This window comes from Pholcus phalangioides, unplaced genomic scaffold (assembly GCF_987345545.1).
Source record: "Pholcus phalangioides strain wild (caught in Gottingen) unplaced genomic scaffold, Ppha-v1.0 ptg000041l_1, whole genome shotgun sequence".
Classification (NCBI taxonomy): Eukaryota; Metazoa; Arthropoda; class Arachnida; order Araneae; family Pholcidae; genus Pholcus; species Pholcus phalangioides.
This window is the reverse complement of record NW_028301627.1, coordinates 201085-226546: the sequence shown is the minus strand read 5'-3', so window position 1 is coordinate 226546 and position 25462 is coordinate 201085. Positions and strand designations below refer to the sequence as shown.

General features: G+C 31.4%; 1 protein-coding gene across 3 annotated transcripts in view; it reads left to right on the top strand.

Annotated features, from left to right (window-relative positions):
* The window catches only part of LOC149065009 (uncharacterized), a 95486-nt gene that overhangs the window by 10691 nt on the left and 59333 nt on the right, over window positions 1-25462 (top strand). For all 3 annotated transcript variants that reach the window (XM_089254383.1, XM_089254385.1, XM_089254384.1), the window contains exons 3-4: window positions 12163-12411; window positions 19020-19131. In XM_089254383.1, the coding sequence (XP_089110509.1) occupies window positions 12163-12411; window positions 19020-19131 (361 nt within the window). The remainder of the gene's footprint in view (window positions 1-12162; window positions 12412-19019; window positions 19132-25462) is intronic.

Genomic DNA, 25462 nt, shown 5'->3' with positions numbered 1-25462 from the left:
AATTAAATAAAACTCAATTTTGTACTTTTCGCTTGCAATTCAAGTTTTACTCAAAGGTTTTATAATAATACTGATTAAACATTAGACATTGCCATAGACTGAAAAAAATGACAGAAATTAAAATAAGAAAAATTTAAAGTTCATAAAAATTTTAGTCAGAAAATAAGGTTATATTGTCTATGTCGGGGTGGCCAACTTCTTTCTGTTTAAGGGTCAACATAACAGTCAGCTGCAATTGCAACCTCCCTTAGGGCTACGTACCTGATTCGAATTATCCAGTTATAGCAGACAAAAAGGAAAAACAAACAAGTTTTTTCACTTTAATTTATTTATTACATTTTGTAAAGTTTATGCTTTACATCAAAAAATTAATGTTTCGACTTAGAACAATTTTCAATTAACAATTTAGTTCAGAAATTCAGAACAGTCAAATCGCATGGATCTAACCCGAGTAACTGGAACTCTGTACTCTATCGTTTTTCTTGTTAACCCAGTAGACTTGTGTTCTAGTTATATAGACTTGGTTGAGGGGGTGCAAAGGAGAGCTATGTGTTCTTGGCAGGGTTGGTAAAAAAACTGGGTTTTTTTGGTTTAAATAGTATTAACATTAAAAACGATAAAATTTCTGAAAAATCGTTCAACTTCTAATAATTAAACTAAAATTTTTATTAATATAATTAACACTATTCCCCATATTTAATTAATCAATAAATATTTCTTATATTTTAACAAAAACCAACCTTTGCAATTTAATTAATTTTGCTTAACTCAATGGATTACTTTGTGTGTTTGAAAATTCTTTTTGTTATTAATCATATAATATATAAAGATTTTTTTCTCCAGATACTTTCAGTATGCTTGATTAGTAAACTATTTTGCAAAAACTCTAATAAAAATTAGGTGAATAGGCCTATAATGTATTTAATGAAGCAATATATATAATTTTATAGATATATTAAGTAAAGGGGGAAAAAAGACTTTAAAATGTAAAATTAATGACATCCTTCCAATCCTTCCATCATCACAACACATGGGAAATTTGCTTGCAGAATGGAAACAATAGCCAGTCATGGCAAAATAACTTAGTTATAGCATTACACGATTTCATAATTCATGGAAACATCACAAAAAGAGTGAAGTAATTGAACAAATAACTACAACTTAAGAAATGTTAAATATGCTGTCTACCGTGTTCTGGCTATGAGGTGAAAGCACAAAAATTCTTGTTTAACAACAGATCAGAGTATTCTATGGTCATGATGTGGATGCACTTGCAATTCACCTTTATTAAACCAAATGTGGCCTAAAGTTAATATTCCTGAGGAACTTCTAACATATAGGGGATGTGCTGAAGCTTGCAATTCACCAAAGTTTGCAATCCGACCATTGTTCATAACATTTTTAGGTACCCCCTCACAGCAAGAAGTTGCGAGGGTTAAGGTCAAATGAACTGATGGCTGGCCAGGTGTCATGCAATCCTATTATTGTCAAAATGGGTCTTCAGCAGCTGCTTTGCTAGTATTGAAATGTGCATCTTGATAGAAGTTCTTCTATCCACACACTGATGCTGTGGAAGTGCCGAAATGATGTGGCTGCACACAATAGATTATACTGTTGGCCAAGTACAGCATCATCTACTTGCACTACTTGCATTTTTTCTTTCGCCAAAGAAAATTCCATTGCTTCAGGAGTGTCCATGTAAGTTTCTAAGTCATTCTGACCAGTATTAATTGTATAGTTTTTGAATCAAAACTTTAATTACAACCACCCTGTATATAGCTGATTATTTTTCATAAATTTGTAACTACTATATAGTAGAACCCTGATTAACTGGGCCTAACAGTGAAAGTATAAAAAAAAAATACTATTGAATATTAAGACAGATATACAGTAGGAGATGTGCTGCTACTTATGGGAATGAAAATGTCTGAGATAATGTAATGTAACTACTAGTACACTAATCTTTGTCCTTTAGGGACAGCTAATGTCTTTATTGGATTATAGGACTACCTGTCCCTAGCATGATGGTGTCACTACTGTTGCTGCTTCTTTGTGAAGGTAAAAAGAAACCTTGTGAGGTATATAATACACCATTACATTTAGATGTATGATAGTCTTTATTCATGAATTCGGTAAAGATAGAGCATCAGAATATAGCCAGATAGATAACCTGACCTAAACTATGAAACCCATTAAACTTTTTTAGAATTTCATTTAACATTTCAGCCTGACCAACTGGGAACAAGAAAATCAGTAACTTAACTCAAAACATAATTATAGTTGTTAGTGAAGGACTGAAGTTGAAAATGATCAAAGAGCAAAGTATTTATTGAAACAGTTGAGAATGCGATTGTAACAGCATGCAACTGTTATTTATGAGGAAAATTCCTGGCTGCATGTGTCTAAATAAGAGGAATAGTCTAATTTGAATAATTAGTTATTGAGTGATAATTAGTTACCTAATTAATAAAGTGATAAAAAGTGATTACCTAAGTGATAATTAGTTACCTAATTATCACTTAGATAAGTTATAGATAATTAGTTATCTAATTTTAATAAGTTTTCTGCTAGGGGCTATGTATACATTACACAGTGTTATGGGCAGCTCCTGTAAAATGACCCGAAAAAGTTAAACATTTATTTATGTCGAGTAATATGGTAAAACACATGCAATTTAGTTGTTAAACTTTTACCTTGGACATTGTATTCCCTTTCATCTTCATAAAAATATTCATTGTTTATCTGGTTTTGTTCTCAGCCACATGTAATACATAAATTAGTTTCTTCTGCAAAAATTATCCCATCAGATCCATTCATAATTTGAATTTCACAAATGAAACATTTGTTACAATTTTTCTTCAATTGTTATTTTGACAATTAAGCAATTTAACAAATGCTGTGGTGGGAAAAAATTGCTCATGATGAGCATTTTGTGTGTTTGAAAAAGGCAGTATGGTGATAACAGCAGGGTTGGGGTTTGACATGACAAATGTTAAAAACCGGTTTAAACCACCAAAAACAGTCAAAAACCTAAATGAATGTTTTTGGATAATGTTTTGAACACAATGCATATATTGTGTTATAACATGATGAAGACACCTTTTTACCTATTACAATGTTTTATTTTTAACACTAATTTATTACAATAATTAAAACAAAATATCAATTATAATTTGCAATTCTGAATTTTTCAAAGACACAAAGATTCTAGAACAGATAATGCATAATTTTATGGTTCATTTTATCTAAACTATTGATTATCTTAGTTCAATTTACCAAGTCAAATAGAGCGTTGTTTATTCAAAATGTGCGATAACGGTTTTGACTGCAGAAACAGTGAAAAACTTATCGTCAATGTTGTTTAAGTTTTTTTTAACCTGATAAATATATTAAATAAAAAACTTACTTTCAGGCAGGGTTGGTAAAAAAACCGTTTTTTTTGAAAAAAACCAAAAAACCGGGTTTTTTTGGTTTAAACCAGGTTTTTTTGGTTTAAACCGGTTTTTTTGTTTTAAATAGAATTAACATTAAAAACAATGAAATTTCTGAAAAACATTCAAACTTCCAATAATTAACTAAAATAAAATGTTTATTAATGTAATTAACACTATTCCCATGTTAATTAATCAATAAATATTTATTACATTTTAACAAATACCAACTTTTGCAATTTAATCATTTTTTGCTTAACTCAATGGATTACTGTGTGTTTGAAAATTCTTTTAATGTTATTATTAATCATATAATATATAAAGGTTTTTCTCCAGTTGCTTTCAGTATACTTAATTAGGAAGCTATTTTGCAAAAAGTAATAAAAATTAGGTGAATATAATGTATTTAATGAAGCATAAATAATGCAGATTAATTAGCAATGATTTACGATATACAGGGTGATTATAACTAAGGTTCTGATTTCAAAACACTGTCAAAAAAGAATGATTGTCAGAATGACTTGAAAATTGACATGAATATTCCTGAAAAAAATTCAATTTTATTTGATAAAGGGGAAAAAATACTTAAAATGTAAAATTAATGACATCATCCAACATTTGGGAAATTTTCCCCCAGAATGGAAACGATAGACAGTCATGGCAGAATGATACCTTAATTATAACATTTCATGATTTCATAATTCATGGAAACATCACAAAAAGTGAAGTAATTGAACAAATAACTACAACTTACTTAAGAAATGTTAAATATGTTGTCCACCGCGTGTTCTGGCTATGAGGTTGAAAGCACAAAAATTCTTGTTCAACAACAGAATCTGAGTATGCCATGGTCATAATGTGGATGTGCTTGCAATTCAGCTTTATTAAACCACTTAATCTGACCACTGTTTATAACATTTTGAGGTACCCCCACAGCCAGAAGTTGCAAGGGTTAAGGTGCATCCTGTCAAAATGGGTCTTCAGCTGCTGCTTTGCTGGTATTGCAATGTGCATCTTGATAGAAGTTCTATCCACACACTGATGCTGTGGAAGTGCCGAAATGATGTGGTTGCACAAAATAGATTATACTGCTGGCCAAGTACAGCATCGTCTACTTGCACATTTTTCTTTTGCGAAAGAAACTTCCATTGCTTCAGGAGTATCCATGCAAATTTTCAAGTAATTCTGATCAGTACTTATTGTATAGTTTTGGAATCAAAACTTGAATTATAATCACCCTGTGTATAGCTGATTATTTTTCAGAAATTTGTTACTACTATACAGTAGAACCTTGATTAACTGGGCTTAACAGTGTGTGTGTGAAAGTATAAAAAAAACAACTATAGAATATTAAGAATGGGAGATATACAGTAGGAGATGTGCTACTTCTTATAGGAAAGAAAATGAAAATGTATGTGAGGTAATGTAACCAGGGTTGGGTTTTTGACATGACAAGCGTCAAAAACTGGTTTAAACTGTCAAAAACCGTCAAAAACCTAAATGAATGCCTTTTGATAATGTTTTGAACATAATAGGTATACAACATGATGAAAAACTTACTTTTTGGCATATTACAATGTTTTATTTTTAAACATTAATTTATTACAATAATTAAAACAAAATATTAATTATAATTTGCAATTTTAAATTCTTCAACATAAGAGTCTAGAACATATAAAATATAATTTTATGGTTTATTTATCTAAGCTACTCATTACCTGTGTTCAATTTGTTAAGTGGATTAGAGCTGCTTATTCAAAATATGTATGATAGGGCATCAGGGTTAGGTTTTTGACCCCAGAAACTAACTCGGTATTAAAACTATCAAAATCTTACTGTCAATGATGTCAAATAGTTTTTGTTAACTTGTTAGATATGTTAAATAACAAAATACTTACTTTTATTTATATTAAAGGGTTTTATATTCAGAATTATAATTACTGAGGAAAAATATATATTTTGATATTTTAAATTTTCTGATCTGCCCAAAATTTTATTCCATATAAAAATTCTAACGCAGCATCTGTTAATGCACTAACTAAACTCATTTATTTTCTCCTAAAAATTTCTTAGATCAGGGTGTATAAATTCACACAGCTTTAAAGAGTATTTTCAACCAAAGCAGAGCTGACAAGACTTGATACCCAAAGCATTTGTTTTGCACGTTTGAATACAGCTTCAATTGGAAAATCATTGCATTATAAATGCTAGTAAATGTACCATATCATAGTGCAAAAGTAAGAATAAACCAAGTTTGACATATACAAGCTAGCATTGCCAAATTAAATGACATTTTAGTCCTACAATTTAGTATTTTGATCGCCAGATATATTTCAATGTTATGCGCAACAAGAGTATCGTTTTAAGTATCAGTGGTTATCTAGATAATTTAATAATAACAGAAATCAACATTACATACATGATGTAATAAACTTTTATAAACACTTATCTGTTGTAAAAAGAGTACAGCAGATAGTTTATATCAATGCATATATATAAGCAGTTGAAGAAATTTTGGAAGATCAAGAATCATCTTGAATCAAAGAATGTCAAATCGTTCCACAGTTTTCCCTTCAATGTTCATGTTATGCTTTATTCAAATTTTATAAGAAAAAAAAAACATATATTGTCCAAAATAATTCTGTCGGGAGTAGAAAATTATTTTAGAATCTTATTAAATATTTATTCTTTGTATAACATAGTCACTTTAAACATTACATGCAATTAACGTGTGCATTTTCATTGGGAATTTTTATATCGAAAAGCAATATTTGAGGTTTTTGACAGTTTTTGACAAAGGTTTTTGACGGAGGGTTTTTGACGTGACAGTTTAAACTGCGGTTTAAACCGTCAAAAACTGCCATGTGTCAAAAACCTGCCAACCCTGAATGTAACAACTAGTACACTAGTCTTTGTCCTTTAAGGACAGCTGGTGTCTTTATTGGATTATAGGACCACATACCCCTAGTAGCATGATGGTGTCACTACTGTAGCTGCTTCTTTGTGAAGGGAAAAAGAAACCCTATGAGATAATACACCACTACATTTAGATGTGTGATGCAATCCTTATTCATGAATTTGCTAAAGATAGAGCATCGGAATGTAGCCAAAGGTTAGAAAATGCTGTTAGAATGAGAAATTTTGGCTTTTATATATAACTTTAAATGACTAAGATACTTCATATGAAATATATATATATATTCTGGCCACTTTTATGAGACTTTTTGAAAAAAACCACTTATAAAATCTTATGTCCTTTAAAGATATACCATGAGAATGTACCCCAAGGATATAAAATGTGGTAAAAATGAAACATTTTGGCTAATAATGAACCAGTATGATATTTTCAAGGAAAAAAATGATATTTAGGCCAATTTTATTTGATTTTTTGAAAAAACCGAAGTGGTTTTTTTTAAAAAACCACTTGGTTAAAACCAAGGTTTAAACCATGGTTTAAACCAACGTGGTTTAAACCAAACAACCCTGCTTTCAGGTAGATTAAAGTGTATTATATTTTGAATTATAATTACTGTGTATAAAATATATATTTCAATATATTAATTTACTGATAAAATATTTACTAATAATTGAAATATATAAAATATATATTTCAATATATTTTAAATTTTCTGAGCTGCCCAAAATTTTACTCTATATTAAAAGTTTTTGTGCAGCATCTGTCGATACACTGATTAAACTAATTTATTAAAAATTCCTAGCTTAGGTTGCATAAATTCAGAATTTTAAAGAGTATTGTCAATGAAAACAGAGCAGGCAGGACTTGATATTCCCAAAGCATTGTTTTGCACATTTAACTACAACTTCAATTGGAAAAACATTGCATTATATAAATGCCAGTAAATATACCATATCATAGTAAAACTTAGTTATTCTTATTTTTGCACTAAGAATAAGTTACAGGAGTTTCTTAAGCACCATATATATAAGCCAGCACTCTAAATTATAAGACATTTTAGTCCTACAATTTAGTATTTTGAGTGCTAGATATATTTCTTGTTTTGGCCGCAGTAGGGATCGGGCATGTTCTTATCGTGCTTTGCTAGCCGATCAATAGCTGTAGTTTTATCTGAAACCATTGCCAAAGGATTATCTATGGCGTCTGTGCACCATTTTGTGTTTTCTTTGTTCTCGTGAGTTTTATTTAGCATGTTTATTTTTTAGTGTTTTCTTTATTTTTCTAAATTGTTAGTTTAATTATATATATATTCTTGAGTTTGATTTTGTCACTGGATTTTTAGACACTTCCATTGCTGGATTTGTGAGATTTTTTTTTTTATTTAAAGTTATTAAGTTTTTTTCTTATTACTCTGAACTAGAGATGTGAGGGGAACGAGAATATTCTCCTGGATGTAAAAATTGGAGAATAATCAAGAATATTCATTTTTCTTTTAAATAATTTAAATTTTTTACTAATTTTGTTTGTATTGTAAAATATAAATCAGTTTTCATTGCCTGAAACATTTACAACAAAACAATTTTTGGTATAATCACCCCCAACGACAACTTCAGTTTGAGAATATTCTCAGGGTCATGAGAGGTTTTAAAAGTTTGGTTAATAAAGATTTTAGAAACCAAGATTATCTAATTTTAAAATTATTTTTGAAGGTTTTAAATTTTCAGAAATAAGTTCACAACAAAAAATTAAACCAAAGTTGATTGATAAAGGAAGCTATTCTTATACAATCACTTTCATTCTAAGATACAGAACTGTTTTCTTCAATGCACATACACTTAAATTCTGCATCACTCACATTTCTTTAAACGTTGTTGCCCTGTTGGTTTAATTTTCTTGCTTTCAAACTTTAATACTGTGGACTACAAACTTCAATATTGCCATCTTCTTGACGGGAAGAGACAGAATATTCTCTCAAAGGACTACTATTATAAATTACTGGAGAATATTCTTATCAAAAATAATTATTCTCAAGTTATTTATTATAATACATGTTACACATATCTTCTTGATAATACTCTGGAAAGATTTCGGTAACTAAAGAATATTCTCATCGAGAATAATCAAGAATATTTTCTGGAAGGACTATATTATTAATAACTTCAGAATAGTTATTATTTTCTATAAGAATATTCCCCAGTAATTTATAAAAGTAGTCCTTCTAGAGAATATTCTCAAGGATATTATATGCAACTATATTATAAATAATAAGAGAATATTCTCTGTCCTACCAGAGAATATGCTCAAATAATGGTCAAAAATTTAATTTGATATTTTTCTTTTTTTATCAATAGAGTCAGCTAATGTCTATAAGATTAGCTGGTTAAGATAAGCTATTACCACTATTATAGAAAACTAGCATCCATATGAGGTAAAAGCTCTTGGCAGAATGTTTTGAAAACTTAAGTGTGATCAACCGTGTTCTAGTACGCTTGTAATTCATGTTTACACTCTCGATATCATTCTCATAGATGCCAATGCTTCTGATTTTTTAGCCTCATTGAAATCTTTTGGTCAGAAATCAGACTTCTGATTTTTTGTCTTTATAAAAAAATTCCTAAAAAAAATTAGGGTGGGCTGTATAGTAAACAAGGCTGCAAGTTTTGATATTAATAAGTTTTTTTTTGTGCCTTGAACCTTGTGGTAAGTACTGACGTAATGAAGTTATGTCATTATCTTTAGCTTTGTCTTTAGAATAGTTAACAAACGATAACGTCGTCTATCTTCGTAATGAACTACTCAAGATATAGTGGAAAACAATTTGTTACCAATCAGATTAGAGGGCCTGGTGCCTTGACAGGAAGGGATATTGAAACTGGAGTGATATTTTATTGGATTTTTCTTTGCCATGTGTAGTTGACAATGCCACTACTTTTGACTTGTGTTACATGTTTCCTGAGATATGAGTGTTTAAAGAATTTTTTGTCAACTTTTTACAAATGCTCCCAGTATGGTCAAATGATTTAAGACTTATTCATTGAAAATTCGAATTTTGATTCACTTGAAAGGAAAAATTGTCTTTGCTATTCCAAGCTGATCCTGTTTTCAGGGCTACAACTAAGAGGGTAAAGGTGTCTTTGGTGCGCTAGACCAGGAAAGGGGCTCAGATCATTCTTTTTTGGTTAAAAATCACGGAGGGGCACCACCGAAATGAATACTGGCCTCAGGAGACAAAGTAAATTCTTGTTTCTAGTTGTGACTCTTCATGCTTTCTCAGAAAGAAAATAGGCGATTAGGAGTTTTCCAAATACTGGAATTCAGCCATTGTCGCCAAATGTGATATCAAAAGTGAGCAAAGTTTCCAGTTATTGTTAAAATATTCAATGATGGGAAAGATAATGCTGTTGCCAATCACAGTGAATTAAAGGGAATTTTACAGGAAAGAAATGTTAATCATGAAAAATGTATACAATATTCATATTTATAGTGATTTTCTTTTATTTAGTTCTGTGCTCAGATGGCAAAATATCATTGCCACTTTCCCAAAAAATTGAGTTCACATTTCTGAGTTTTGTTTGTAAAAATTTTGTCTTTCTCTTTGTTTGTGAGAAAACAATGGAGGCAAGTTGTAATAAGTCGAAAAGCCACAGAATTGCATTTTGGCAAAATATCGTTTACAAATTTGTTATCGTGAAGTTTTGAAAAAGTGAAATAACATTTTTCCATCGGAGCACAGAATTGTCCTCTCACCAATGTTATTTTTCATTTATATAAACAATTTCAAATTCCATTAATTTATACATCAGACTTGATGATTGTGTCATCTACCAAATAGAATGAATCTGACCAAGAATCTCTTCAGCACAACCTTGACATTATATCCGAATGGTGTTCATTCTGGCAATTTCCCGAAACTCCTCAAAAACAGTTTTTTCTTAATCTATTAACAATTCTGTATTCACAAAGGTTTTTTTTATCTCGTTATAAATGTCTGGGTGTAATAGTTTCAGCAGCTACCAGTGTAACCACCATGTCGATTACATCTTTCATAAGTGTCTCCAAAAACTTTTCTTCTCAGAAATCTTAACTCCACCCGTCACCTCCATCTCTGCTTCCAGACATATCCTTCCAGTACTATCATATGCCTGTGAAATTTGGAACCCACGTACGCTCTCCAGTATAGACAAGAATCCATCCAAAATAAATCTGCCCACTTAATTTTAAATTGCTGGTTTTCCTCAGTCTCTATTACTGAACTCAATCCATTAATGCCAGTTGGTAAGAAAATTTGCCATTCGAAATTTTAATTTTTTTCTTTGCCAATAAATGGTGGGAGTGGTTCCCACTGTGTTTTTTTTTCTTTTAAAAAATCAGTCATCTTTAATGGGTTAAGTGCCAACTCAATATCCAATCACTTTTCACTTGTATTTTTCAAAATCATTCAGAGCCTTTTTCGTATACACTTCTCATACTCTAATCCAACCTTCTTACTTTTCCCAATAGAATTAATCATTCTCAAAAATTGACACCTATCTTTGCATCCACAGATTGTTTCAAATCCGATTGGAAGAACCCATCAAGCATTATTGATTGTACCAGTGCCGTCTTAAGAACAGCATGGGCTCCGGGCCAAGTTATTTTTCTGAGGCCCTACCTAGCCAATTCTCAAATTCCAACCGGTTCTCATTTTGTGAGGCTCCCCCTCTTATGAAGAGACTTCATTTTTTGAATATGTTTACATTTTAGATGAACGCAAGTGTTGAGGAGATATGGTCGAAGTGTTCAAAATTTTCAACGGGATGGATAGGATGGACCATGAACTTTTAATACACCGCCAATCTACTGCTTTTAGAAGGGGACACCAGTATCGATTGGTAAGGGACAATGCGAGGTTATGGTGTCACGGGGAATTTTTCTCTAATGGGATTGTCAATAAATGGAATAGCTTACCCACGGAGGTTGTAAATTGTAACACAATTGACACGTATAAAAAAGAAATACGATAAACATGTTGGGGTAAATCAAGAAGCTATCCATACTTAAAATAACTTATTTTAAGTACGGATTGCTTCTCGATATTATACAATGGGCATTGTATAATATTATATGGGTATATATTGTTTATAATCGTTTTGATTGTTTTTAATTGGGTTGCTGTATTTTTGAAATATATGGCATCCATATTTGTCATGGGCATCTTTTTCTCAGCAGCCTTGTTGGGCATTTTGGCTGTTGTGGCGTTGTATTTGTATTCTCTTAAGGCTACCAGCCCATGCATTAAAACTGCACTGGATTATACAACAGTTTCCGATTTTATTTCTAATATACATCGTCATCTGTCATATTTCACCATCGCATGCTCTTGTATAAGCCTGAGCCAAGCAATATTGTATAAATAAATAAATTGGTAAAATTTTGTTCTTTGATTTTCAGTGAGAGGCAAAAAAATTCAAGTAGGCTTTGGTGCATGGGCGGAGATACAGGGGTGCGTGGGGGTCCCCCCCTCCCCCCAGACTTCCAAGTCTATCTCCACCTATGCTTTGGTGAAAATATATTTTAAAAAAAAACTGGACATTTTAGAAAAATTGGGATGGCAAGAATTATGGGAATGTCCTGTGAAAATTAGGTCACCTTACACAATCCTAAAAGAATCCAGTTTTCCCTTTAATGGTATTGCATGTATTTTTTGGGCACAAATATTTCATCATGGAATAAACTACAGATTTTTCAAGTCTAGGAATTGGCATCTATGCACATATCATGTTTTAAAAATTTTAATGAGGGTTTTTCTTATAAGTGATTTTTCTATTTTTTCAGTATTGTAAGCAAGTGTGGCTTGGTAAATACGACTCTCCCCAATCGCTAGAATTAGAATACCAGAATATCCAAAAGGTCAAAGACTTCATGATAAGAAAATATGAAGACAAAAAGTATTATGTTGATCCAGAGGTTGCTATGAAAAAACCCAAAGCTCGAGCACCAGCCGTTCCAGTCATCCCGTCTGTGCACACATCTCGAAGTCAGGTGGCTCTGATGGAAACTAAAACCCCAGATCCAATCATAAAAGTATGTTTTTTTTTTTTGCTTTTGCATGTTTTTATATTCTGTTTATTTACATTTTGATCTAGAATACCTTTACAAAAAGTGTTACATTGTTTAAGATTTGTATCTCCACCTGTGAATACTATGCATCCATATGAAATATTTTTTGTCAATTATTGTCAAATGACACTAATGTGTGTTGCCCTAACATTTACATTTATGTACTCTAACATTCATGTTATTATAGTTGTGCTTGTTCTGTTGCACTCTGATACTGTTATCTGCCCTCCATGTATCAAAGACAAAATGGTGAATGGTCCGAGTCTGAGTTTGTTAAAAGTCTTGCCACAGAGAGCAACAGGCATACAACAACAAAATTATTCAATCATTACATTTCACTCAGTTTTTTTTGTTTTTTTTTTTAAACCGAGCACAACTCGGGTCTATCGCCATAGGCAATAAAAATAAAATAAAACCAAGAAGCAGTTTTATTCGGGTTTTATTTATGCTTTCTGATTCCAATCAGGAAAGTCAAGTTAAACACAACTATGAGGCAAGTCACTCATAGTTGGAATTGATGGCTGAACTATAACAAGCATTACTCGGAAAACTTCACGTTAGGTTCACAACACATACAATCACGTTTTCCAGCATGGCCCAGGTCTTCAACCACATGCTAAAATGTTTTCGAGAGAGTAGTGGGTCATATTCTGGTTAGGAGCAGAAGTTAGCTTTAGCTCTACACCGATACAGAAGATATCTTCTGTGAATTGATGTCAGAGTTCAACAGGGTTATTTGGTTTAAACGTTGGTTTAACCCAAATGGTTTTTCAAAAAAAAAGTTTTGTTTTTTTCAAAAAATCAAATAAAAGTGGCCTAAATATAATTTTTCCTTGAAAAATATCATATTGGTTCATTACTAGGTAAAATGTTTCATTCTTATCACATTTTATATTCTTGGGGGTACATTCTGATGGTATATCTTTTGATGATATAAGGGTTTTTTTTCCAAAAAGTCTCATAAAAGTGCCCTAAATCTATGTATATATTTTTTCATATGAAGTATCTTAGTTATTTAAAGTTATATACGGAAGCCAGGGTTGGTAAAAAAACCGGTTTTTTTGAAAAAAACCAAAAAACCGGGTTTTTTTGGTTTAAACCAGGTTTTTTTGGTTTAAACCGGTTTTTTTGTTTTAAATAGTATTAACATTAAAAACAATGAAATTTCTGAAAAATCATTCAAACTTCTAATAATTAACTAAAATGAAATGGTTATTAATGTAATTAACACTATTCCCATGCTAATTAATCAATAAATATTTATTACATTTTAACAAAAACCAACTTTTGCCATTTAATTATTTTTTGCTCAACTCAATGGATTACTGTGTAATTGAAAATTCTTTCAATGTTATTATTAATCATATAGTATATAAAGGTTTTTCTCCAGTTACTTTCAGTATACTTAATTAGGAAGCTATTTTGAAAAAAGTAATAAAAATTAAGTGAATATAATGTATTTAATGAAGCATAAATAATGCAGATTAATTAGCAATGATTTACGATATATAGGATGATTATAACTAAGGTTCTGATTTCAAAACACTGTAAAAAAAGAACGATTGTCAAAATGACTTGAAAATTAACATGAATATTCTTGAAGAAATGGAATTTTATTAAGTAAAGGGGGGAAAAATACTTAAAAATGTAAAATTAATGACATCATCCAACACGGGAAATTTGCTAGTAGAATGGAAATGATAACCAGCCATGGCAAAATGTTAACTTAATTATAGCAGTGCACGATTTCATAATTCATGGAAACATCACAAAAAACGAAGTAATTGAACAAATAACTACAACTTACTTAAGAAATGTTAAATATGTTGTCCAACCTGAGGTTGAAAGCACAAAAATTGTTGTTCAACAACAGAATCGGAGTATGCCATGGTCATGATGTGGATGTGCTTGCAATTCAGCTTCATTAAACCAAACGCGCCCCCATGTTAATATTCCTGAGGAACTTCTAACATATAGGGGATGTGCTGGAGATTGCAATTCACCAAATTTTGCAATCTGACCACTGTTTATGACATTTTGAGGTACCCCCCACAGCCAGAAGTTAAAAGGGTTAAGGTGCATCCTGCCAAAATGGGTTTTCAGCAGCTGCTTTGCTGGTATTGCAATGTGCATCTTGATAGAAGTTCTATCCACACACTGATGCTGTGGAAGTGCCAAAACGATGTGGTTGCACAAAATAGATTATACTGCTGGCCAAGTACAGCATCATCTACCTGCACATTTTGCACTACTTGCATTTATTTTTTTTTCCTTTTGCGAAAGAAACTTCCATTGCTTCAGGAATATTCATGCAAATTTTCAAGTCATTCTGACCAGTAGTTCTTATTGAATAGTTATGGAATCAAAACTTCAAATTATAATCACCCTGTATATAGCTGATTATTTTTCATAAATCTGTTATTATTATTCAGTAGAATCCTGTTTAACTGGGCTTAACAGTATGAAAGTATAAAAAAAAACTACTATTGAATATTAAGACTGGGAGATATACGGTAGGAGACGTGCTACTTCTTATGGGAAAGAAAATGAAAATGTATGTGAGGTAATGTAACTACTAGTACACTGGTCTTTGTCCTTTAAGGACAGTTGGTGTCTTTATTGGTTTATAGGACCACCTGCCCCTAGCATGATGGTGTCACTACTGTTGCTGCTTCTTTGTGAAGGGAAAAAGAAACCCTGTGAGATAATACACCACTATATTTAGATGTGTGATGCATTCTTTATTCATGAATTTGCTTAAGATAGAGCATCAGAATGTAGCCAAAGGGTAGAAAATGTTGTAAGAATGAGAAATTTTGGCTTTTGTACATAACTTTAAATAACTAACATACTTCATATGAAAAATATATATATATATTCTGGCCACTTTTATGAGACTTTTTGAAAAAAACCGCTTATAAAATCTTATGTCATTTAAAGATATACCATCAGAATGTACCCCAAGGATATAAAATGTGGTAAAAATTAAACATTTTGGCTAATAATGAACCAATATGATATTTTTAAAGGAAAAAAATTATATTTAGGCAACTTTTATTTGATTTTTTGAAAAAAACCAAACTGGTTTTTTTAAAAAAACCACTTGGTTAAAACCAAGGTTTAAACCATGGTTTAAACCAACGTGGTTTAAACCAAACAACCCTGACGGAAGCCAAAATTATCAGTCTCATTCTTACCACATTTTCTAACCTTTGGCTAAATTCTGATGCTCTATCTTTAGCAAATTCATTAATAAGGATTGCATCACATCTAAATGTAGTGGTGGTGTATTATCTCACAGGGTTTTTTGCTTTTTCCTTCACAAAGAAGCAGCAACAGTAGTGACACCAGCAGGTGGTCTTGTAATCCAATAAAGACACCAGCTGTCCCTAAAGGACAAAGACCAGCGTACACACTAGTAGTTACATTACCTCAGACATTTTCATTTTCTTTTCCCATAAGAAGTAGCACATCTCCCATTGTATATCACTCAGTCTTAATATTCAGTAGTTTTTTTTACTTTCACAGGGTTAAGCCCAGTTAATCAGGGTTCTACTGCATAGTAGTAACAGATTTATGAAAAATAATCAGCTATATACAGGGTGATTATAATTAAAGTTGATTTCAAAACTGTACAATAAGTACTGGTCAGAATGACTTGAAAATTTGTATGGATACTCCGGAAGCAATAGAAATTTCTTTGGAAAAAGAAAAAAGTTCAAGTAATGAAAAATGTGGAAGTAGATGATGCTGTACTGATTACCCAGCAGTATAATCTATTTTGTGCAACCACATGATTTCGGCACTTCAACAGCATCAGTGTGTGGATAGAACAACTTTTATTAAGATGCACATTGTAATACCAGCAAAACAGCTGCTGAAGAACTATTTTGACAATAACAGGATGACACCTGGCCGGCAGTCAGTTCACCTAACCTTAACCCTTGCAACCTGTTTGTGGGGGGTACCTCAAAATGTTATGAACAGTGGTCGGATTGCAAACTTTGAATTGCAAGCTCCGAGCGTCCCCTATACGTTAGAAGTTCCTCAGGAATATTAACATTAGGGCGCATTTTGTTTAATAAAGGTGAATTGCAAGTGCATCAACATCATGACCATGGCATACTCTTGATCTGCTGTCTAACAAGCATTTTTGTGTTTTTCCTTCATATCCAGAACACAGTAAACAACATATTTAACATTTCTTGAGTAAGTTATTTGTTCAATTCATTTTTGTAATGTTTCATGAACTATGAAATCATGCAATGCTAATTAAGTTATCATTTTGTCCTGACTGGCTATCTTGTCCCTTCTGTGAAAAAATTTCCCACGTGTTGGATGAATACAGTGTCGTTAAATCTACATTTTTAAGTATATTTTTCCCCCTTTTCCATATAAAATTCCATTGCTTCAGGAATATTCATGTAAATTTGCAAGTGATTCTGACAATGTTTCTTTTTTTTAGTGTTTTGAAATCAGTACTTTAGTTATAATCACCCTGTATATTGTAAATCATTGCTAATTAATCTGCATTATTTATGCTTCATTAAATATTATATTCATCTAATTTTTAATATAGTTTTTGCAAAATAGCTTTCTAATTAAGCATACTGAAAGTAACTGGAGAAAACTTCTTTATATATTATATGGTTAATAATGACATTAAGAATTTTCAAACGCACAAAAAAAAGTAAGTCATTCAGTTACGTAAAAAATAATTAAATTGCAGAAGTTTGTTTTTATTTATTTACAATAACCCCAGAAGGCATGAAATGCACTTATACTGGAAAAAAAAAATAGTCAGAATGGGTAGCACTTAGCATACAGAGTCAGGTCAAAATCCTCAATAGCGGAAGCAAATCTTGTGTAGGAAGCGCATAAAAGTTCTGATGGAAGGCTGTTCCATATTCTCGCCACACTGTATCTATATCCGCGAAAAAAGCAATCTCTTCTGTCCGTTGGTATTATTTGAAAGCGATGCCTACATGGGTTAACTCACCTGTCTATGATTTCAAAGAAAGGTTCTCTCGATGGTAGATAAACAATTTGGTGGACTAGTTTGTAGCACATCTTCAGGTCTGCAGCAATTCTACACCATTCTAGCGAGTGTAAACCCAGAAATTGAAGTCTCTGGCAATAAGATAACCTCTCATGTGCCTGGTATTCATTTAGTAAACAACCTCTGTGGCTTTTCGAGGAGCTTATTTTTGTTAAGAAATACTTATTAATATGGAAATGTAGTGTTAATTACATTAATAAACATTCTACTTTAATTATCAGAAGTTTTAATGATTTTTCAGAAATTTTGTTTTTAATGTTAATGCTATTTAAACCAAAAACTGGTTTAAACTGGGTTTTTCACCAACCCTGGAATCCAACGATATCGCCTGAGCTGAACGATATCACCATGAGAACTACCAAAGTCCAATGCATACAGTCTGGTTTGTTAAAGACAATGATGTCAGCTGCCAAATCACTTATCAATACCAAACACTGACCCACCACTAAGTTCAATAGGTCTGAGCAGGTGATACCTTGTTCATTCTTCACTTGTAATCTGTGTGATCTTTACTTACAGGAGCTTGTGCCTGAGTAAATGTGACTCTGGCACTCTGTGAACAGTATTCTAATTTTGGTTAGCACAGGCCACTCAACTTCCCTGTATAATAAATAACTTATTATAATGCCTAATAATATAACCTATAATAATAACTTACAAGTATGCCAATAATTCTGCCCTTTTTGTTATTTGCACATTGTTGAAATTACTGTCTTCGGAAAAGCATTTTGATTTGATATTTCACAGATGTGGTGAAAACGAGCAAACTCTAGACTTTTTCACTTTTTGTATCAAGTCCAACAGTATTTATGTTGATACAACATCCATTATTATTTTAAATCAGTAATTGGGGCTTAGAAGTCAAGGTTTTATACAGAAACTAAATTTGTTTTTTCATCTGGGAATCCTAGTTCTCCATTATAATGCGCCAATGCATTGCAAGTACATACTTAGTGCAGTAATATCTAAGTTTAGCTCCCCTATATTTTTTGAGATTTTTTTCATGTGCAAAATCTAGAAATAAAACAGCTATATTTCTACATTGCATGTAGGGATTAGGTTTGAGTCTATATGTATTTACGAAATCTATATTCTTTTAATGAACTTTACCACATTTCAATAATATGTGTGCCATACCACGTTATTTTCATTTTAATATCATTGAAGTTAATACAAAAGAAAAATTAAATTTAAATATTGTGATTTAAATCAATTTGTTTTTTAAATCAAGCTGATTTAAATCTGTGTATCCTGTATTTACTGAAACAAAACTGCATGACTTGTGCATTATCTATTCGTCATGGTCTGACCTGAGATAATCTTTTTTTACTGTGTTGATCAAATCATTTAATCATTTTAATTGGACACATTAAATTTTTTTTTAACCTGTAGGGGTTAGGAAACGATAAAATGAACCTTTACTAACAGTAGCCAAAAAACTCTTTCAATTGAAAACCGGCCATAAAAGTTAAGTTACTGTTTTTTATTTTACTAAATTGTTTTTCTGATATAGAAACCTACGTGGCCTACTCAAGATTTTCCTTGTGGTGAAAGGGCCTCTACAGATACTAATTTATTTAATGATGCCAAGGTTGACCCGTTCCGCCAGAGTTCAAGACAAGGAGGTAAGGAGCTCTAATAGTAGTTATGTGAACATTCTGTGTATCATAAATGCATTTGTTTTGTTTTTTTTAATTTGAGATTTTGAAAAATGACAGCCTTTTATTTTTCTAAGGTTCAATTGTTTTGTTCTTGTAAAACCAACTTGATAATAACCTGTTCTAATTTCAAAATTGACATCTTACTATATTCAGTCGTGGTCTGTTATAATGAACCCCATTGTTCCAAGTAAAATGGACATTATATTGGGCAGTGGTTATATTTAAAGTTTGTAAAGATGAAAAGCTTCTCAAGAGGATTCCACATTTACACAAAATGAAAAGTTATATTTATTTTTTTTTTAATTTAAGAAGTTGTATACACAAAATATATCAGGACAGAGAATATTAATAAAATTGTAATTAACTTTGTATATAAAACAATGCTAAGATTCAAGTGTCATGGTTATTTCATACAGCCACGTTGAATGAATGTAAACAATAAAGCCTGATTTTCATCATAAAAATATCTCTCGTTACCTGAAGAAAAGCAATTTATTTTAAATTTCCAATGGAAGACGTCCTAGTCAGAACCTTAAATACCCTTTCTCTTTGATCCAGATTTCAAGAAACCCAGTTTTTGAGAAACAATGTTTAGTCATGCAAATCACACATAAGCCCTGAAGCAGAATGTTTTGTTCTGCTACGAGCTCTCGTCTAACTGAAAATGTTTGGGTGGGTAAGGATTTCCATAATAGTGTTTTCTACACAAGTTCTTTTTCAAAATTCTTCCCTAGATTGTTCTGTGACATATGTTGCAGTTTTTGGCATGTTCTGTTTTGAGATGCATATAGGTATTTACCAGATTTCCTATTTTCTCTCACCATTCCAAGCAGGTTATATAAAATATCTAATAATTAAAGTCGAACACTTAAAAATGATTTCACTCATTTCTTTGCAGAAAAAAGGGATCTGGCTGAGCAGAGCTCAGATGTTTTATTTGATTTAATGATCTTTCAGGTTATGCTGATACAAAATAAATATCTGATGAATTAGGAAACATTTGGGATTTATTGTACTGGTCGCAATAATGCATTATGTCATTACAAAGAGTGTACTGTATCATCATAATGGACATCAGGAAAAACACAATGAAATGTGCTGATGTGTTGAACCATTGGCTTTTTTTATTTTTTTTTGAAAGCTAGAAGAGTTCATTGGTTTGATAAATTTGGTTTTAGAATTAAATCTGAGGTAATTTCAGGGCTGTTATTGCCCTGCTTGATGTCATACATTGTTTTTGGACACTCTCCCAGGACTTTGACTCCTTTAGTCTGAGTTTCAATTCCAGCTAGAGCATGGCTATTTCTTCTCATCCATTCAAAATTTGCTTTAAACTAGGTTTCAAATAAAACCAGAGTTCCTACATAAGTCTACCATAATTAAAGTTTTGTATCATCTGACACACAACAGCAGCCGTAGCCTTCATATGGCAGAAGCTGATAGAGAACCTTGGAACATCAATTGCAATAACATAGTATAATGCAAAATGATATATATTTTGAAGTTTGGATCGGTTGGTTAGTTTTCTGTTCCTTTAGCTAACCTCTATTCATAATATGGGTTTTTATAGAGAAATCTGGATCTTTTACCCAAACAATTATAAATAACTTAAGATACACAGGCAAAAGGAAAACCATGAAACCTAACATGTTTTGACACGCTATAGTCCTAGAGTTGTCGTCATAAGATAACCTCTATCTCACTGACTTGGGACCTATCCACACCCCAGTTGCTTATCAAATCTTAACTTGCTGCTGCTCAGTATTTTCATAAAGATCAGATGTCAGAATGAAGCTGAATGCCTAGATAGAAAACAGAAGCAACATCCTGACTTCTTGCCTTGTGAAAGTTATTAGATTGGGATAGTTTGGTTTGTGATTAGCAATACCAACAATATGTGCCAAATAACTTGAGTTCAAGAGCTTGATACTAATCCAAATGTCTTCACAACTCAGCTTCATTATGACCACAGTATCTGATCTGTTCATACATTTGTTTCCATTGGCAACCCAGAGTTTATATTTAGTAGCAGACCCACCTATATAGAGGATCTCGTATCTGGTCACTCGTTAACTGTTTTCAAATGGAAAAAAATATTTAAATTAAGTGTGGAAATTTGTTACAGCAAGATCATAAATTCAATATTTGACCGATATTGTTTTCTAGTAACTTCATGATTTTTTTACTTCATCTTTGACAGTTAAAACTTCACTTTTAAATCTTTTTTCCCTAAAAATAAAGCACAACACTCAGGAAAGAAAAAATACCAGTGAGATGATGATTTTCACTCTCAAATACGTGGAGTCTGTATTTGAAGTTTAGCAAAGGCTGAATTGTTTATTTTTCAAAATTCTTATTGGTCAGTTTATCTTCCTTTTACACCCATCCTTCGGGAACACTTTGATATCTCTCCGAGATGTGAAGCAGGGTGTGTCCAGTCCTTGAATGTTTAGCATCTTTATTTTCGATGCTCTTCCCTCTATTCTAAATGAAGTGTTGTTGTTCTTGCACATTCACAATAAACCTAAGGGGTGGTAGGCAACACCAGCTTTAATAGAAGAACTATTATATAAAGCTGGTGTTGTGATAGGCTTTTTGTTGAACCATTTGATTGACAGTTATCTCTCAAGAGCATTATCTCAGCATTATGAGAAAGGTAAAAGAAACTGTTTCATAGTTCTTCATGGGTCATTCCATGTCAAATCACCCAGCCATGACACCCATAGTCTCAGATTTCAATGATTTTTTTTTTTCAGTTGTTGCATTTACCATCTTTATTAACCGTGTGAAATATTATTTGTATATCTCTAAAACACTTTTTGAGAAAAAAAATGTTGAAATTTATGAAAAACTGATGCAGATGACTTTTCCGAGGCTCAATTTTTAAGTTTCATTGTTTGAGAAAATAAATCATTTTTTCACTTTTCAATATATTCACAGACCTGCCAACTCTCCCGATTTAGGTGGGAGACTCCGGATTTTGGCAGAAAATTAGATTTTACGCGAGCTTTCACGTTGTCGTGGCGTCAATAATTACCGTCGTCGTTAGGGAAAACACCCATAGAGGACAGTCAGTCATTTCCATCGAGCAGCCGTAAAAAAGTCTGTGACTACATTTAAGCAACTGGCAAAGACGCGACTGTTTTCGTAGCATTTATCAGCAATCATTAATCAGGGGCATGACCTTGGTTGCCAAAATTCCTCTATAATCGTTATTGTATTCCATTAACAGCCGCACTGTGAACACGTTTTTTCGCCCGCAGCTTTGTAATTTGAATTTTTTTTTATCGTTTCTTCCGATTAAACATCTTCAGAAAGCAAATATAAAACTTTAAGCTATATACAGCTAAATATAAAGCTATTTTTTTTTTGATCGAGTCTATTTGGGGGGGGGGCTTGCTGCCCCCCTCGGGAGAATCTCCGGATTTCTGGATTTCAAAAGTTGGCACGTCTGTATTCAAGTGAAATTTTCACTAAAGTGTTTATAAAAACACTTATTTTATGAAATTTTCACTAAAGTGTTTATAAAAACATACAGAATATGAATAAAAATAATTCATACACTTACATTTGAAATTTACATGCAAAAAAATTATGTAAACTTTGTTTTTGTGGAATTTTTTGTTAGAAAAAATACAATTTTTCAAACGTATTTTTAGACCAGAGGCACAGCAGTTACCAAAACAACTTTTATTTTAAATTTCTCCTAAATGTATGAAGTAAAATACTGGAGAAAAAAATAATGGTTTTTTGACCGTTAATGTTTATTCTGGTTTGCAACACAAAATTCATCGAAATAAGACTGGATCATTCAGATTTCAAATCATTCAACTAGATACTGAAATGCAACCCATCATCCCGGATTCCAATTATTATTTTTTATTTATTGCTTTTGCCATGCTTGTTGACCATGCAAAGTTTCATGTACATATGTCAGAAAACATTTTTTTTTCTCAAAGTTTTTAATTTCACGAATGACGTCTCTTAGGCTAACCCCATTCAAACAATATTATTTGTGAAAATATATCATAGCTTTGCAGATTTTCAATATATTCAAATGAAATTTACACTGAAATGCTCATAAAAAAATGCAGATTATGAATAGAAAAATTGTAAACCTTAGAGGAAAAAAGTCATTTAAATTTTTTTTATTTTTTATTTTTAACACAATTTTTTAAACATTTTTTTTTGGATGAATTTTTAATTTTTTTTAGTTTAATCCTATTAATATATTAAGACTAGAAAAGTAAACATTATTTTGACTGTTAATACATTTGAGTAACAAAACACAATTGTACTTATATGACTACATTAATTATATTTGTACATTTTGACTTAATATAATGATTCAATCTTTGTAGAAAGAAATTTATATTTTATTTTTCATGTACACTTATACATTTATTACAGTATTCACTAAATTAAGTTTAATGAGTAGTTAATGCAATAATTCAAAACAATTAATAAATTTTAAAATTCTAGGATTAAAAGGAATTCATGAAATAATTAGAAATGTTAATGTAATGTGTCAAATGGGAGTTGGTGGGAAAAAAAGGTTTTGGGTGAATAAAATAATTTTTCAAATTAAACCTTCATGTTCAGATTCTTAGACGTGTTCAAATTCCAAATAATTAATTTCACTTTTAATTTATCTATAAATATTTCTTATGATGCAACAAAGACAAACTTTTGCAATCTGGTCCTATTTTTGCATAAAGAATTATTTTGTATTTGATAAATCCAGATAATATTAATCATATATATAGATTAATTTTTGAAGTTTTTTAACATGATTAATTATGAAGTTATTTTACCACAACAGTGTTAAATTTTTTTTTTAAATTACTTTGATCTTTACAGCATATATTTTAATAAACATATATTTAATGTATATGATAAATATGAAATGGTTATACTTGTGTGAAAAAAAATCTACATTATAATATTTAACACAAGCTTCTATATATTTTTCCCAAGAAATAATTTAAAATTGCTGATAAAAAGCCAGAATATGAGCCATTAAATCACAAAGAATGAAATAATTATCAGCTACAACCTAATTGTTGTAGCTGAGGCAGATGGAAGAGAGTAGAATTGAAAACCTAATGTGTGTATATAATGCCTGGTGGTGATATATAAGATGTGATGTTTCTTGTTATGATGATTGTAAAAAATAGCTTCTGTGAAGATATAAACTATGACACACTGGTCTTTGTCCTTCAGAGGGCAGCTGGTGTCTTATTTAATTATAAGACTTTATCATCCCAGCAGGTGGTGATAAAGTCACTGCTGCTGCTTCATTGGAAAACTAAAACAAAAGTGTTAGAACTAAACTGCCCCCCCCCCCCCATCAAATAATGCAAGTCTCAATTATGATCTTGCTGAAGACAGAGAATGTGTTCCATAAAGTAGCCTACTCCAGGGTTAGCAAATTTTTCTTATGATAACACAATTTCCATTTGAGCTAAATATTTTATATCATCATTTTGGAAATAAAGGAAAATGTCAGAAAAGACACTTGAAATTTATAGTGTTGGAAAAAAAACTTGATCTGTCATAAAAAGTGTTATGCAAAAGTGTAAAATCTGTTACCCATTACATAATTGGACCCATAGGACATCAATATTGAGGAGTGGAACAAGTTCTGAACATTTATCTACTGTGTGTTTAAGCATCATAGAGCTTTTTTCTCAAAGTATGAAATATATCCGAAAGCATGCTTCAATCCTTTAAAATGTCATAACAAAAAAATAAAAGGTTTAAGGATAGTAAACTTGTATTTTTCATGTATAAATGAAATAAATGGTTGTACAAAATCAATTCCAGGGCAAACAATATGCCATGCCTGTAGGGACAGTGAATATAAACAACAATAAATTAGGTGAAGAAACTGAATACTGTGAAGAGATGAACAGTGATAGTAATGTAGAGAAGTAACTTGGAAAAATGTCAATTATTAAACAAAAAGCACTTGAAGAAATAAATTCATCTCTACAGAACATAGAAGAGTCACCAATTAAACTTCATAGGGTAGCTCCACAGTGCAAGTCCAACAATGCCAAAAGAAAAGTTGAATCTGCTTGCAACATTTTAAAATCAAATGTTTGTTAAGGTTTTGAAGAATTACCACAAAATGAATCTCAAAGCACACTTAATGAAGATATTAAATAGAAAGCAAATATGATTATTTTGATAAAGTTAATTAGAAATAAGACTCAATTTAACCATCACAACAAGGGGAAAACTGCAAATTTTAACTCTGGCCCCTGCTTTAAGAAATGGGAACAAGGAAAAA